This window comes from Lemur catta, chromosome 18 (genome assembly GCF_020740605.2).
Source record: "Lemur catta isolate mLemCat1 chromosome 18, mLemCat1.pri, whole genome shotgun sequence".
Lineage (NCBI taxonomy): Eukaryota > Metazoa > Chordata > Mammalia > Primates > Lemuridae > Lemur > Lemur catta.
The window spans coordinates 28,723,273-28,740,218 of NC_059145.1; the positions used below are offsets into that span (position 1 = coordinate 28,723,273).

The 16,946-nt window shown below is 35.5% G+C and overlaps 1 protein-coding gene across 2 annotated transcripts in view; it reads right to left on the minus strand.

Annotated features, from left to right (window-relative positions):
• Nucleotides 1-3,733: 3,733 nt before the first annotated feature.
• Nucleotides 3,734-16,946, minus strand: part of PTPRG (protein tyrosine phosphatase receptor type G) — a 667,952-nt gene continuing 654,739 nt past the window's right edge. For both annotated transcript variants that reach the window (XM_045530961.1, XM_045530962.1), the window contains 2 exons: nucleotides 8,776-8,911; nucleotides 3,734-8,197 (listed from right to left, as the gene is read on the minus strand). In XM_045530961.1, the coding sequence (XP_045386917.1) occupies nucleotides 8,051-8,197; nucleotides 8,776-8,911 (283 nt within the window). In that variant the 3' untranslated portion in view covers nucleotides 3,734-8,050. The remainder of the gene's footprint in view (nucleotides 8,198-8,775; nucleotides 8,912-16,946) is intronic.

Below are 16,946 nucleotides of genomic sequence, written 5' to 3' on the forward strand. Positions count from 1 at the left end.
ATCTTTCTTCTTTGTTTATACAATATGTACATTAGTTGATACTGTTCCACAGCACTTGGATTCTCTATACTGTATTTGTTCATTCTTTTCCTCTTTGCATTTGGAATTATATATATTGACCTGTCTTCAAGTTTGCTGATTTTTTTTTTTTTTTTGAGACTAAGTCCTGCTCTGTCACCTGGGCTAGAGTGCAGTGGTATCATCATAGTTCACAGCAACCTCAAACTGCTGGACTCAAGCACTTCTTGGACTACAGGTACACACAACCACATCTAGCTAATGTTTCTTTCTTTTTTTAGTAGAGATGGGGTTTCACTCTTCCTCAGGCTGGTCTTGAACTCCTGAGCTCAAGCAGTCCTCCTGCCTCAGCCTCCCAGAGTGCTAGGATTACAAGCATGAACCACCTTGTCTAGCTTCACATTAGCTATTTTTAAATGGCCAATTTGGAAACATTGTCAGGATTCATGAGTCATGAAAATGTTAAATATTGGAATATATTTTAAAATTTATTGTTTAAACACTAAGAGTTATAAGAAAAATAATCATAACTTAAACTAATTATTTCTTCCATCAATCAATAAAGTTTTGGCATAGAAAACATCTTATTTATATAGTAAGATACTCTCCCTATATGAAACAGGAAATGCCTCTAATTTATGTCTACTTCTTCATAATACAATAATGAGTGGTTAATGAGACCAAGTAAATCTAGGGTGAGGGATAATGGTTACAAGGATAGTGATCTACTGAAAGTAATAAGAGACAAAAACTGGCTGAGGAGAAAGGAATTACCACTATTTCTATTGGTTTATAGGGTTGTGGGGTAGAGATAGAACATTGCTGCTAGTAATGGAAACATCATCATTTTCATAGCACTGTGCAATATTCTATACTCAGCGGTTGACATTAACAAATATTATGAAGCCTTCTGTTTCACTTTTTTGAAATTATGGAACTGTTTTCTTTAAAAAAAACTTTCTTGGAATGCACTGAGAGACTTAAACAAATAGAAGAGAAATATTCAAGTTTTGGGGCATCATGTATTATTTGTCCATATTCTGCTTCTGCCACTTTTGTTTCTGAACAGTAGGATATATGGGTTGCTTTCACTGTCCACCTTCCTTCTCACCTACCTCTCTGGGATCTAATTTGACTTAGTGAGCTTCCTCAATAGTGATGGAAATTTCTCAGCATTACTGTTTAATTGGGCAAGCTAAGGTAGTTGACTTTTTGTTTCATGATTGACATGAGGGCTGCCAAGCAATTACATAAAGCAAGATTACAAGATATTTATAATGGCTAAAATTAATTGCTTATTATGTACTATCCTAAGATCTTTGCATGCATCATCTCATTTACTCCTCACTGCAGTCCTATGCGGTAAACATTAATTTCTGTATTTCACAGATGAAGAACATTGTGCTTAGGAAGGTGAAGTAACTTGACCCAAATCACTGTCAGTAGCAGGACTGACTCGTACCCTTGGCTGTTTGACCCTGCAGTCCTCATTCTTGAACAGTATTTCCTCTATGGGAAAATGCTAAGTTCCAGTAACTAATTTAATATAGAACAAATAGAATTTTGTGAGGGAATTTTATAATAGAGAATGTGGTTACAGGTCTTACTTGCTCACACTGGTGCATAATTGTCTTTTATACTCTATCCCTAAAAACCACCTCTATTATAGTGTTAACTGAAAATTTTTTAATAAATTGAAGAACTAATTTTAAGACTAAATTGTAATATTTGCCTCATCTGACTTGAAATGCCTCTGCCAACAACTCTATATTCTATAGAGTATAACTAACATGTGGTCTGTATTAGACATCAGAAAATGCTTATGGAATGGATTCTAGCATAATGCTACAGATGTCTCTAATTTAGAATGTTCTCCTAAGCTTTGCAAGACCCATTGGATATTGCCACAAAGCCTGACTTCACACCTTGCAAATGTAGGGTGTGGGGAGGTGAAAATAGTTTATAGAGCAGTAACTACAAAAGATTTAAAATTACCACAGATCAGATAAAGTTAATTTCTTTTTCAATGTTTGAGCAACATAATTGTTACATTGAGATAAACTGCTGCTCTAATTATCTTCCCTGCCAAACTTAACTTCATAATCTCAAAAGCAAGTTTTAACTTGCTAGTAACCAACCTCTGGTTCTCATCCTCTACTGTCTTTATTTGATTTCACCAATATAGGCAGCAATATAAAGTGAGTTTTTTAATCTTTAATCCTGTCTCCGAATCCAGGCATGGTTAGTAGTGACTTTGTTTATAAATCTTGAAGTTCTATAATTAGCTGTTTAAAAATGGATCAGTGGCTTTTTGCACTCTTGTTTCTTTGTGCCATTTTTAGTAGCATAAATGAAGCTTCCTTGTCTTGGGTTATGTCCTGGGCAGTAAAAGCCATGGAGTAGAAGATTGATTTGTTAATTATTTTGGACAGTCATAACTGGTGCTTAATAGAATCATCTTGGGTGGACTTAGAGGTAGGAGGAATGTGGAAATCCACTGTGCTCCACGCTGGTTGACTAGGATTTTTAATCATCGCAGACTGACACACATATTTCTACTGCTGCTTTTGGTTGTTGTTTACCAGCATAAGATGGTAAATTCAAAATTCTTACTGTATATCTGAGGTAACTGCTCACAGGACCCAGGCCGGTTAATTAAATGACTGATGGTGGCCAGACATAAGGTGACAGGGAGAGGTGCAGACTGAACTGGAGACTCATACCCCACCTACAAGGGGCCTTTGCTGCTCCTCTTCAGCTTACTATTGCCACGGGGGAACTCTGAACCTGCTGTCATAATACCACACAATTTTTTGAAAGGAGCTTGAAATCTGAATCTTAATGTAAAAGTTTTCTTTTTTTTAAATGTTAGTAACTAATATGAATTTTTAAAATTATGGGCCAAATAAATCTGTGGACTGAACACGATCTCTAGGCCATCAATTTGTGACCTCTGTCGTGCTCTGTGATTCAGAGTAATAGAGGTGCCCTTGGACATAATATGAGGAAGACTTGGGTTAGATCATCAGAGATTCATTCTTTTGTGCTAGAGTTGTTCTATCTTCCATATACTCCTAGAAGGGATTAATACATTGTTTCTTAAAGTTCCAGTAACTTAGGGAGAGCAAAATATCAGCTCTTATCTCTATGGAAAGCAACACTGGGGCTTTGGCAGGAAGAGTTTAGTATCTGATGTGAAGCCACTAAAAGTTCCGAGAGAATGGTGGATCAAATCCTCCAAGTTTAGGACTGTGTCCTCCTGTTTGGAAATGTCAAAATTCCTTGTAGGTAGAAGCAATTTTAGTGATCCTACACATATTTCATAGATTGACCAAAAGTCTTGCCTAGATATATCCTTCATCATACATAGTAAAATATTAAGAAGGAGAAGTTGCTACAAATCTAGTTGATCTACTGGAAAAAATAGTAATTCTGTTTACAACTTAGCAGAGTCATTAAGTGAATAAAATTTGATTCAGTAAGCGGGTAAAACTTTATCATTGTTTACTCTTTATAGAAGAAAGAACATTAATAAATCAACCCAGCAAAGACTTCTTTTTGGTTTATTGCCTGTGTAAGATCACTACTAATGTTCACTTTACTCCCATGAAAACTGAGAGGGCTGGTGATTATTAGTGAGATCTGTTAAGGGAGATCGGTAACCTGATTTTATTGGGCACAGATATTTTCACAGAAATGCTCAACACTAAATGAATACATCAAAAACCATACTTTATTTTATGTATAGCAATACAATTTACATATTAAATAACACTATAATAGAATGATTTGATATAGTTTTAAACAGAAGAAAAAAGGGAAAAATTTCAGGTTACAAAACCCCTCCCCCCGAACAAATTAAAAAAAAAACAAACAAACCACTTTTTCCAAATGGGTCAATGCGACAAATGTATTCAGTGACTAATTATGTCTAATTCCTATTGCACAAATGGTCAATGGAATTAAAATAAAACCCAACTTTCACAATCACTGCCTCAAAGAAATAACACATGTTGGATTCTTTTGGAATGCAAAGATGGTTCTTGCTACTTCAATACACAGAAAGTTGAATTCACGTATCCACCACAGAAAGGAAAAAAAAAAAAACTATGACAGAGTTGAAACTAGAAAAAAATTAGCTTTATATGAAAATATAAAATTCTATGATTATATACCATAGATACAAAGTTCCCAGAAGATGCTTACCCAAGCAACAAAATATTTACAGTTTTAATGATTTTAGCTATTTCAAAACGAATTGAAAGAAACAGGAATCAACATGAAGGCTGAATTCTTTAGAAACAATGGCTGCTCGCTAGTTTCAAATGTTCTAACAAAAAAGGAGTCACTACCCCAAATGTTGGAGAGTTGCGACATTTTATAAAATTGACTGTCTCCTTTTCTGGAGATGTTTATTTCTTAAAACTCAAGATTTTTTTCTTGAAATTAATTATCCTCTGTAGAAAATGCTTCCCTTTGCAAATATTTAACAAAAATACTAAAAACAGTTTAACAGCTAAGACAAAGTAGAGGCCAAATATCATTATTACAATTCCTTCCTATTTGTAGCATGCCTTCTTTCTAGAGATGAGTAAAGCCAATATCATATGTTAAATGGCAAGTAAGGGAAAGTGCAGGGTTTAAGTGAAATTACAGCTGTTAAAAAAAAAAAAAGCAGGCATTTCCCTTCATACAGAAATTCACTGGCACCATTTGGACATAAACTTTAGAACATAGGAGTTGAAAATGCATTTTCCAGTATAACTGTTAAATTCTTAAGACAAACTACACTTTGATTATTTTTTTCTTAAATTATGATGAGTTTGGGTTTATTTTTTGCTTAGAATTAGTAGTATGTATCTTTGGTAAATTGGTATCTATATTTTAATTTTAAATACAGTATATATGCATTTAAGAAAAAATTCGTAACAAGGCAGTTGTGCTGTGTCATTATAAAGAAAGGTTATTTGATTTCAATATGTCAGTCTGGGCTAAAAACTCCCAACATCCAGACCTTGAATACCATAACCCTTCTTTGACCTCACTGGACTCTTCTATTTGAAATGGACACTAAGAGCTCCAAGGCATAAAAATTAGGAAAACCAATGAACTAATCTTATTCTTCTTGAAATTCAGAAGTTAGCTTTTTCTTTTTTCTGTTTAATTAAAGATGGTACTGTGGCTATTGGATGCAAGAAAGAGTTCTGATGGCAATAAGGGGTCTTTTCTCTGATGTCCAGCATGGCCACTTGGACAGATCATTGCAATTCAGTTTTGTATGATGTGTACATTATATTTACCTAGAGTTAAACTCCTATACAGAAACAGCTTATTTTATAAAATAGCACACATGAATTTACAATAGCTATTGCCTCTCCCCTTGAGTACAAGTGGTGATAACCTTGTCATGTACTTAAGCAGTGCGCTTACGTCTCAAAGAAAACCCCATCTTTGAAACTCTCTGCTTCTGGAACGATACAAGCACATTTTTCCCAATAACAGATTAATAATAGTGAGGATACACTCTGTGGTGAAAGTGCAGAACTGCTGAATATAATTATCCTCAGTGAAGTATGTTTGGACCACTTTGGCAAAATGGGCAAATAGCAGTTAGTTGCTCATAGTTCTGTAGACTTTGGTTCAAGCCCAGCAAAGACACAGATTGCTCTCAGAGAACTTCCAAACCATCCTTATTATATTTGTATCCTATTTACTAGCTGTCTCATTCTTTTATAATGATTGTGATACCCATGTAAGAGATAGTCACAGAATTGCACTGGAGGGTACGCATCTCCATGAATTGAGCCCTCTGTAGATAGCACAGAAGGGAATACTTGTTATTCATCTTCTAACCAATGTTACTTTTATTAAGCAAAAATTTTTGAGAGAGGGACCATGAACCCTACATTGAACACTACTTTTGTACCTCCAGCCCACATTGCCATCTACTAAAAAGAGTCAGCTTGCATCAATACTTCATACAACTAAAATAAACCACTTAATTGACTAAAAAAAAAAAAATCTAGCTCTTTCCTTCCCTGATTTCCTTCAGCACCTGGCAGTTGTGGTGCTCCTATGTTCAAGCTTTTCTTATGTTCGGTAGAGCTTCTTGTACCACCTTGGAGCAGAGGGGCTGTAAAGGTGTGTGTCATCTAGCACATACAACTTAGCAAACTTTGCTCAGTTGAACACCTTTTCTCAAGAATGGCCTACACGGTTCTTGAAAAGCAGACTATTCTGGGTTGAATCTACGTGATAAAAAGATGAGATTAACCCTGGTAAGTTATGTAGTTCATGAGAAATTTACTGATATGGCCTTTGCTTTGAAACTGTTGAAGTTGGCCTGTAGACTCTCTCTCCTTAGCAACTTTGGTCCTCCAGCACCATTCTGACAAACTTCATAGAAAGCCAATTCAAGATAAATAGAACTTCAGTGTTGATAATAATTAATGTTTAATGCTTACTCAGATAGTATGATAGCAGCCAGTAGTGTGGCTTTTCTGTTGAAATTTATTGACACAAAAAATAAAACCCTGTTCTTCTTAACAGGCCCAGCTCTGGTGATGATTTTACTTCCGACAGAAGCTGTCCCTCAAAAGCAAACATGCAGTTGAAGAAACAGATTTCAGTAAGTAGCTTTTTTTTTTTTTTATAACAAACTCTACAGAAATTTCTTATTAATGCTCCTGATGTTCCCATTATGTACTACAGGGTGAATATGTTTTCAGAGGGTGGACGAAATCACTTTCTTGGGCTCTCTATATGATTACTGGCATCTTTTACTGAAGTGTATCTGTCGTTGACACTAAACCACACAAAAGCATACAAAGCCATCTCCCTCTAAACTACTTGAAAATGTAGGTATCACCTTTTATTCAAGATTTTAATATTCTCCAAATCAGATTTATCCATGTGTGGGATTTTAGATAGTCCCAAGACTGTTGCTAATATAGCATTTCCAATTTAATCTTAAGTAGAAGAATATATATTATTAAGGGATTTATTATGAAACATTTGGCAAAAAAGGAAAGGAAAGATTATATAGGTAGTTTTTATTAGATTGCTATATAAGTCGTAGGGAATTTTTAGAGGACTAGTTTCAAAATTACACACCTGTAAAAATTTTCATTCTACCTCCCGTGAGGTATGGTATTATAAACCCAGAAGCATTAATGGAGAATAAAGGGTCTCATAACTGAGTTGTGTAAAATATTGCCATCTCTCTGTTGTAAAAGCTCTGGTTTTTAGAGTATAGCTATTTCAGAGAGTCAAAATGTAAATAACACACACTGTCCACATAGCTACTGTGAAAGCTATAATACAGAGTTATTTATTTTGACACAATTTTTTAAGCTGTGAATATCATTTTGTAACTAATAGGAGATGTTCACATGAAGCAACTCTTAAGCCTTCTAACTTCTTAATGGATCTCTTAACCATCATAAATGGAACTGTTTCTAGGCCATGGTGTTAATAGGCCTTAGTAGTTCCCAATAGCCTGCTAGTCTGTAAAAGAAAACAATGCTCATCGACTCCATTAAAATACAGAAGGCATACAGTATTGAACAGTGCCTAAAAAAAACGGGAGAGGAGGACTGAGGAAAAGTACAGCATTGCCTGCTACTAGAATGCAAATAGCAACTGCTTTAGCAATAATAATAATAATAATCATAGTAAAATCAAGATTCACTGTCATAACAAAGACCTTCACTGTACTGAACTGAAAAGTAGCATGTATGTTATCATGGAATGTCACATCAGGGCTTGCTTTAGTATTAGGTTATAGGCAGTAACACTGATCATATAGTGCAAACTAGGTAAAACTGCGTTTCACGGTGTGAGAGGAACAGAGGTGCAAATGCTCAGTAGGATACCATTAAGACATAAAATGGCAAAAAATAAATATCAAAACTTTTATCAGTGTAAAAAAGTAACTGGGTTATTGTATAACCTAGAGTCTGGCAAAAAAAGGCCTCAAAAAAGTTCTCAGTCTTCAGAAGTTTACAAATTAAGTGCCCTTTCAGGATTCCAGTCACACTAGAGACTCCATGCTCTCGGCAGGGTCTGACTCATCTGCAATTAGAACAGCACCATTTTTGTCCACTGTCATGGGACCATTTCCATTTTCTTTAGTGCTGACCAAGCTGAGCATTGCCTTATAGACAAATTGGTATTGTTCCTGAAAAACAAGAGGAAGACAGTTTGAGCCAAAGAACAGCTTAGTCATTTCATCTAGGGTAGAAATACCAATTAAAAATGTAACTGCGGAAAACATACTAGAGAAACAGGAACAGCATAAATGTTATCTAAGAAAATTTAAAAAACAATTACTTGAATCCTTTATCATCAAGACATACCTTCTTTATGTCCTTTTGCTTTCTGTCAGCTTGGAACCAATTTTCAATGTTGACAGTTCATAAGATAATGCAACATCCATATCATATAACTAGAGAATGCTATACTCCAAAGCAGGGTTTCTCAACCTCAGCACTACTGACATCTTGGGCCAGATGATTCTATGTTGTCAAGGGCTGTCTTGTGCACTGTAGGTTGTGTAGCAGCACCTCTGGCCTCTACCCACTAGATGTCGGAGCAACTTTCTCTATTCACATTTGTGACAACTGAGAAGGTGTCCGGACATGGCCAAATGTCCCCTGGGGGGGCAAAACCACCCCCAGTTGAGAACTACTGCTCTGAAGTGTGAGTCTGAATTTCAACTGATGTTGGACAGGTTTGATACATAAGCAAAGTACTTACAATGTCTGTGAATACTCCAGGCCTCATAAGATTGATCATTTTTGCAACCTGGAAAACATCCACAGCATTTTCATTCTCCAGTTGCTGGGAAAGGGTAGTAAGGGCACATAACATTCCTGCTGAAACTGCTCCATACCTGGGGGAGAAAAAAAAAAAAAAAGACATGATTTCAGATTGACAAAGGGACTAAATGTGTTGGAGTGAAATTACCATCATGTATTTTCATAGAAACTAAGTAGACTGTATTGACATCTCTTCTAGAAGACAAAAATGAATGAAATGCTGGACAGGAGAGGGATTTGGAAGCTAGCATAAAGGTAAGATTTGTTTAGGAATGTGAAATAGCCCATACTGGTTCCTCAGATGTTAAGCTTGATATCTATGACGCAATGAGAGGTTCAAAAATAGACTTGGGAGAGCTATAAAAGATTTGGTATTAAGGATGAACTGAGTGGTAAAAGAGGAAAAACAGTATAAGAGAACTTTAACTATAGGCTATTGGACAGGTAGCCAATGGTGAAAGGGCTCTGAAAAAAATTTTTTTTAGCAATCTTAAGGAGCTAAATTGAACTTAAAAAATATGAAAAATAAAAAATGGAAATATATGGCTCAAAAGGAAGTCAGAGAATTTTCAAAGTTAGTTACATATTAAGTAATTATTTTTGGCACTGAAGTGGAACTTTCCAAATGAGAACACCTTCTATAGAATCCTTAAAAAATAAATATGGTTCTCTCTGCTACAAAAAAAAGGCTTAGAAGGGTAGTAGGCTGTTTCATCAGGGCCAGGTTGGCAAGTTCATTTTTCACAGGAAAGTGTGATGGCATATAGTTCCCATATTAGTGATGAGAAGACAGATGGATTAAATGAATTGTTCAAGGTGGTATTGCTGATTGGTGGCAGAAATGAGACTAGACTTCCAATACCCTGTACCTACTGTTCTCTTAAAAATGAGTCAACATGTAGTTTCTGAATTCATTCTTATGTGAAATAAAAACAACATGTTTTCCATTTTTAATACAAATAAGACTGAGGTCCTCTTTAACCCTCACCTCAACTTTGGAGCAAACCTCCCTAGAGGTAAAAATTGTTACACACTGAGATACGGCCTTCCAGATTTAGGTATATCACAACATTTCAATCCAGCTCATTATTTCATCTACTGCATGCACACCAGATTTACTCATTTCCCCACTGATGGGCATTTAGCTTGTTTTGTGTCTTATGCACATTAGCATAGCTACCATGAATAGAAGAGCTGGGGTCACAGTTGTGCCCATTTTTAGTTTTAAAGACACTGCCATAGTTCTTTCCCAAGTAGATGTTACCTGTTCATACTCCCAGCATGAGAATACTAGTTTTTCCTTATCATTTTAATTTTAAGTGCTTTTGCCAATCTGATGGGTGAAAGGTTGTATCTTGCAATTGTTTTAATTTGCATTTCCCTGATTACCACGGCGGCTGAATATCTTTTTGTTTATAGATCATCTGTATTTCCTTTTCTGAAATTGCCTAATTAATATACTTTGGACACTTTTCTATTAAGTTTGTCTCTTTCAATGGATTTATAGGAGTTATTTTATAATATCTGTAGTACACGTTGCAGGCATTTTTTCCAATCTCTATTTCTCTTAACATTGTGGTCATTTTTGTTATAGTTTAGATGTAATCAAGTTTATCAGTCTTTTATTTTTGGCTTTTTGAATCTTGTTTGAGAATACTTTCTCTAGCTTAGCATTTTAAAGATATTCTCCTTTATTTTCTAGTTTAATTTTTTTATATTCAATTTATCTCATTGTTATTTTTGTTTTGATATAAGGGGGGGGTCTGATTTTAGTTATTATTCTAACAGATAACCAGTTGTCTGGCATTTTTAATTAGTCTGATCTTTGCTTGTTGGCATGAGCTTCCTTTTTGTCATATACTACATTTTCATATATGCAGGCCTATTTCTGAACTCTATTTTGGCCCTGCCCTGTATTCTGTTTTTTGTACCTCTCCACAATTGTTTCAATTCCTTGATAAGTCTTGATATCTGATAAAGAAAGTTTCCATAATAGTCTTGGGCCTTCATATTGTTTTTAGTGTTTCAAACATATATTATGAATTTTCCTTCTTTACTTATATACTCATTTCCAAATACCTTAACCTTCTACCCTGCTCTGTACTGTTTCATAGTAATTTTGAAGCCAAATTATTGGAATTTTTATTAGATTCCATTGATTATATAGATGGATCTGACGAAATGAACATCTTTTCTCCATTTATTCAGGTCTTTTATAGCTTTTAACTAGTTTTTATACTTTTCTTCACAGTCTCTGCCAATTTCATCTTAGGTTAATTCCTAGGTCCTTTAGAGTTTCTATTACCCCTAAGAATGGCCTCTTCTTGTGACATTTTCTGTTTGGTTTCAGTTGATGTATAGGAAGGTTACTGATTTACACATGGTGAACATGTACCTAGTCACACAGCAGAACCCTGTTTACATTCTAATAGTCTGTGGATTCTCTAGGTAGTTGGCCACATCTTTATTTGCCAATAATGTCTCTTTTGCTTCTTTTCAGCTTTTACACTTCTTATATCTGTTAACTGTGTTGGCTAGAACCCAAATAGTTTTATGTACTAGCACTGAAAACAGGTATCATGTGTCATTAATGGTCAAGCTTCTAAGTTCTCAAATGAAAGTATTTGGTATACAGACTTCTGGTAAATAACATCAAGTTAAAGAGGATGCTTTCTGTTTCTGGTTTACTGGGAATTTTTTGGTAACAAATGGGTGTTACTTTATTGTATGGCTTCCAATATCTACTGCTTTTTTTTTTTGAAATCCCTTTAATAATGTCCTGAATTCACTCATAGATTTTTGGTAATATTTAGCCAGCTTTACATTACCAAGATAAATCTTAATTTTTTTTATGATGTGTACTTCTTTTAATATAACATCCTGGGTTTGATTAAATGGTATTTTATTTACATTTTTTGCATCCATATGAAAATAAGTAAGCTTGGCCTATACTTTTCCCTTCTGGTGCTAGCCTTGTTTGTGTACATTGAGGTTGCATTAAATCTTCTCTCTGTGTGTGATTGTTTAAATGTAGCCCTGGTCAGGACTTGTGGGCCCTAACAGTTGGAAAACTCATTCTTTAATTCAGTTCTTGGTAATCACTAACACATGCTGTGCTCTTACTATGTGCCAAGTTCTCTTCTAGGTATTTTACATGCACCAATTTGATCCTCACAATAACCCTATGATGTGGGTGCTATTATCATCTCCATCTGACGTTAAAGAAATAAGATACATTCAGAAGTAACTGGCTAAAATCCTCATAGTGAGACTAGAGCTTAAATTTGAACTGATACATATAAATGGCTCAGAACAGAGATGTGTTCAATAAATGTTATTTTATGTTTTTATTTGGGCTTAAATTTATTAGTATAAAGTTATAAATAGTCTCAAATGCTTATTTTATTTCCTTTAAAATATCTGCATTGTTTTTAGCTTTTTATTATAGGAGACATTAAACAAACAGAAGCACAGTAGTATACTAACCTTTAGGTAGCCTTCATTCAGTTACAACAATCCTCAGCTCATGGTCACTCTTGTTTCATCTCTATTTCCTCCCCCACATATTTTGAAGCAAATCCTAGGTATTTTATTCATAATTTTTTTAATATAACACCCTAAAAGATAAGGACTTAAAAATGGACATAGTATCACACCTAAGCAAATAAACAATTCTCAAAATGTTTTTAATGTAACTATAAATGGTAGATTTCTTTCCTTCCTAAGGTTAATTTATGCCATTTAAAATTTTTATCTTCACTATATTTTCCAAAGTTGTATTCTTTATTAGATTTTATTGCTTAAATTTTACTGTCTCCTTCCCCCACTTCATTACTGTTTGCTTTGGTCTTTTCATTCCTTGGACTTTTTGTGGATTTATCTGGTTCTTTTTATGGCTTCTTGAGTTGAAAGTTTGGTTTGTTTATTTTTAATCTTTTCTTTGACAGATACATTTTAGGCTATAAATTTTTGTTTCTCTGAGTATATAGTCTGGCTCCATTCCACCAGGTTTTGAAATGGTAGTAGTTTCACCATCATTTAGTCTTAAGTATTTTGAAATTTGTTTTTTTTTTTTTTTTTTTTTTGAGACAGAGTCTTGCTCTGTTGCCCGGGCTAGAGTGAGTGCCGTGGCGTCAGCCTAGCTCACAGCAACCTCAAACTCCTGGGCCTAAGCGATCCTACTGCCTCAGCCTCCCCAGTAGCTGGGACTACAGGCATGCACCACCATGCCCGGCTAATTTTTTTCTATATATATATTTTAGTTGACAGATAATTTCTTTCTATTTTTAGTAGAGACGGGGTCTCGCTCTTACTGAGGCTGGTCTTGAACTCTTGACCTCGAGCGATCCACCCGCCTCGGCCTCCCAGAGTGCTAGGATTACAGGCGTGAGCCACCTCGCCCAGCCTTGAAATTTGTTTTGATGACCTCTTTAACCCATGAATTATTTGTAAACAGTTCTAAAAGGTAAGGATTTTAGTTTCTAGATGTAAGGATCTGGGATCTTACTTCATTGTTGGTTGCTAATATTAATGCATTGCAATCAATGAATGTGGCCTTGTATTTGTTTTGGGGGAATATATTGAAATTCCATTTATGGTCAATTCATATAAATAAACCATTTGTGTTTAAAGAAACTATAGGTCTCTCCATACAATCTCTCTTGGGTGTAGACTTCTCTGTATCACTGCCAGATCAAGCTTTTTAATTGGGATATTCAAATCTTCTCTCTGCTGCTGTTAAAATGTATCCTGATCATTCAGTTTAATTATTCAATATTTTATTCAATTCTTAGAAACCTCAACTGTTATTTGTTCCTGTATAGCCTGTTATTTGTCTTTTCATGGATCACTTCTTAGACATATGTTAGAACTATATTTAGCTTCCATATCCTAGTTTTATTTCAGCTTGGTCCATTCTACCACCAGCCCATTTCCTAAAATTTTAATTTCATGAATTTTGTTATTTTTTCCATTCTTAGGCTCTAATTTGTACTTGTTCCATAATACATGTTCCTAATTCATTTCATAAAATTTTCCTTTAAAATCTTCCTTTAAACCCCTGAGCGTGTTATTTTAATATCCTATTATGAGGATGACTGGTCTCTTAACTCTGATTCATTATGGTTTTTTTTTTTTCAATTCTTCTTCATCATTTTGTCTTTCCCCAGATTCTAAAGTGTCCTGAGTTGACCTTCTTATTTTAGCTGGTATTTAAAAAAAAAAAAAATCATTTATGTTGGTTTTAAACCTTTGCTTAATCTGTTCTAACAAAACAGCTAGACTCGGGACTGCCCACCCCCCCCCCATCCTTTTTGTTAACTCTTTCCCTTTTTTTTTTTTTGAGACAGAGTCTCACTCTTGTCCAGGCTAGAGTGCCATGATGTCAGCCTAGCTCACAGCAACTTCAAACTCCTGGGCTCAAGCGATCTTCCTGCCTCAGCCTGCTGAATAGCTGGGACATAGGCATGTGCCACCATGCCCAGCTAATTTCTTTCTATTTTTAGTAGAGATGGGGTCCTCACTCTTGCTGAGTCTAGTCTCTGAACTCCTGAGCTCAAGTGATCCGCCCTCCTTGGCATTCCTGAGTGCTAGGATTACAGGTGTGAGCCACCGCGCCCAGTCTCTTACCTCTTTCTTAAAGCTATTAGCCAATCAGAAAAGTCAGGTAACGTGTATCTTTGTTAGTAGGAGTGTGCACTCCACGTGAGATTACTCTGGCCTTTCTGTGCGTTGCTTTTACTATATTTAGCCACTCTTAAATAAGCAGTTAAATTCAGAGGAAGTACCTACATAATAAGGCTGTAAATATGGTAAGAAACTATGAAACTGTAAGTCAAATCAATCAAATGTACAGATACTTTTAAATATCCCCTACATACCAAGCATTATAAATGAAAGAATAAAGTTAGGAAAAAATAAAGATCATTATCTTTCAGAAGTTTAGGAATTAAGTAGGATTAAAGGGTGGTTTTTGAGTTTCGTGACTGTACTTAAAACCATAGGGACGTAGGGCTATAGCAATGCAAGGAATCCATAACATAGATGAAAGCAGTATATACATGCACTGGCTTCGGTGGTTTGTTTGCCACTTCCTCTAAGGGCTCCATGAAAAGTAATGCTTGTTTAACTAGTGATATTAAGAAAAAATCAAAAGTTTTTTCATCTTTCCCTGCCTATGCTTCAAAGAAATTACAAAAGGAATTAAAGTACTTTAAGGGCCTGATGTACAGTAATGTTGTACGTGCTCTGTCTGTATTTACTGTAAAACACATTGAGGTTCCTTGTATAGTCAGTGTGCATAATACTTGTGCCCGTTTAATCATATTTTTGCTATTTAATATAATTACTTACAATTACTATAGCTTTGCTTTTAAGACTTTGTTTTAAAACTCATAACCAAGAATGGAATCCAGATTTAGAATGCTGTCAGTGTGAAGGAAAGTGAAGCTTCCCTCAGAAATCAGTAGGGCAGGAAAGAAAACAAAGAATTAAGGCTTCAATATATATCAATCCTGGGGAAGAATGGCAACACAAAAGGCTTCCAGGGGCTTTAAAAACTGAAGACTTAGAAAGTCAATGAGAAAATATAGCAGGAAAAAATTAAAGCACAATCTGAAGGAGTGAGGGAGGTGAGGGCAGCAGCGCTTACTGTGAGAACCAGAGGGAGGCAGTGTTCACCAGTGGGAGCAGACGTGGATTTGACTGTGATCTCGGCCAGCTTCCTGGCTGGCTCCTGTGCAGCCGCATAAGGCCCCGTGTCTCGATGGGCCTGACTGCTCAGAAGGGTCCTGTAGTTCATTTCATGCTCTGCTGTTGCCATCTGGAAATTCTTGACTTTTGAGCAGGGGGCCCTACGTTTTCATTTTACACTGGACACCACAAATTATTAATATATAGCTGGTTCTGGTTCTGATATTCACTAACTGTATGTATAACACAGGTCCTGGGCAAGTGACTTAACTTCACTCTGCCTATTTTCTCATGTGAAGTGGGGTTCCTAAAATGACCTTGCAAGTGGGGCGATTTTGAGGATTAAAAGAAATAACTGAATCAGTTATGATTTGTGGGTGTCTTTGCAGCAGTTGGTGTAGAAAGTAGTCTATGTATTTGTGGCTCTTATAGAATATCTCAGCAGTCTTCAAACTCTTTGATCTCAGGACTAAATAAATATTAAAAGTTATTGAGGATTGCTAAAGAGCTTTTGCTTATTTGGGCTATATCTATCAGTATTTACTAGATCAGAAATTAAAATTGAGAAAATGTTAGAATATAAGAACACACAAACACACATTTTGTGTTAGCCCTTAGGGTGATGAGCTCTTAGGGTGATGGTGTCATCACATTTCATGTAGCTGTAGAAAACTCTATGGACCACTCATGACAGAATGAGAGGGAGCAAGGCAAACAGTATTTTTTTTATTGTTATTAAAAGTAGGTTTGACCTCTTGGATCTCCTAGTAGGGCCCTGGAGATACCACCCTTCCCCCAGTGGTCCTCAGATCACATGTTGACAACTATTAATTGAAATTTGCCTAACTATGATATTCAAAAGGGTGACAGATTTATCTCTAGGGAGAATAATTATTTGCAAAGGAAACTATTCTTCATTCTATGAGTAAAGAGAATAATTTGGGTGAAATCTAATCTACAACTGTATATAAGACTGTGTAAGAACCATGCTTATGTTCCAAATGCCTTCTGTAGGAACACAGGTTGTTTTTAAATTTTGACAGTAATGATACAGATCAGCCTCTGAGTAGGATGCTGAGAATGAAGCAGTTTGTCTTTCACGCAGACAGAATGAGTTTACTTTTTGGTGAGGAATTTTTTCCTTAGCTCATTTATCTAGAAATGTCTTTCATGGGCACATAGGACCCTGAAAGTAGGTGTTAAAATGAGCTCTGTGAAGACCAAATAGATACCATGAAGTTTGTGCACTCAAAGTTCAACTGTTTGCCTCAATATCGGATGTATACAGGCCTTCTCTCTAAGCTTGCTCACTCCCTACTTTTGACAGAGCTTAAAAACACTTTGTTAACTGGTTTTATCGTTCATAGGAAAATTTAAGCAGGCAAAATGACTTTGAACAGTAAATATGACAAAAAGCAA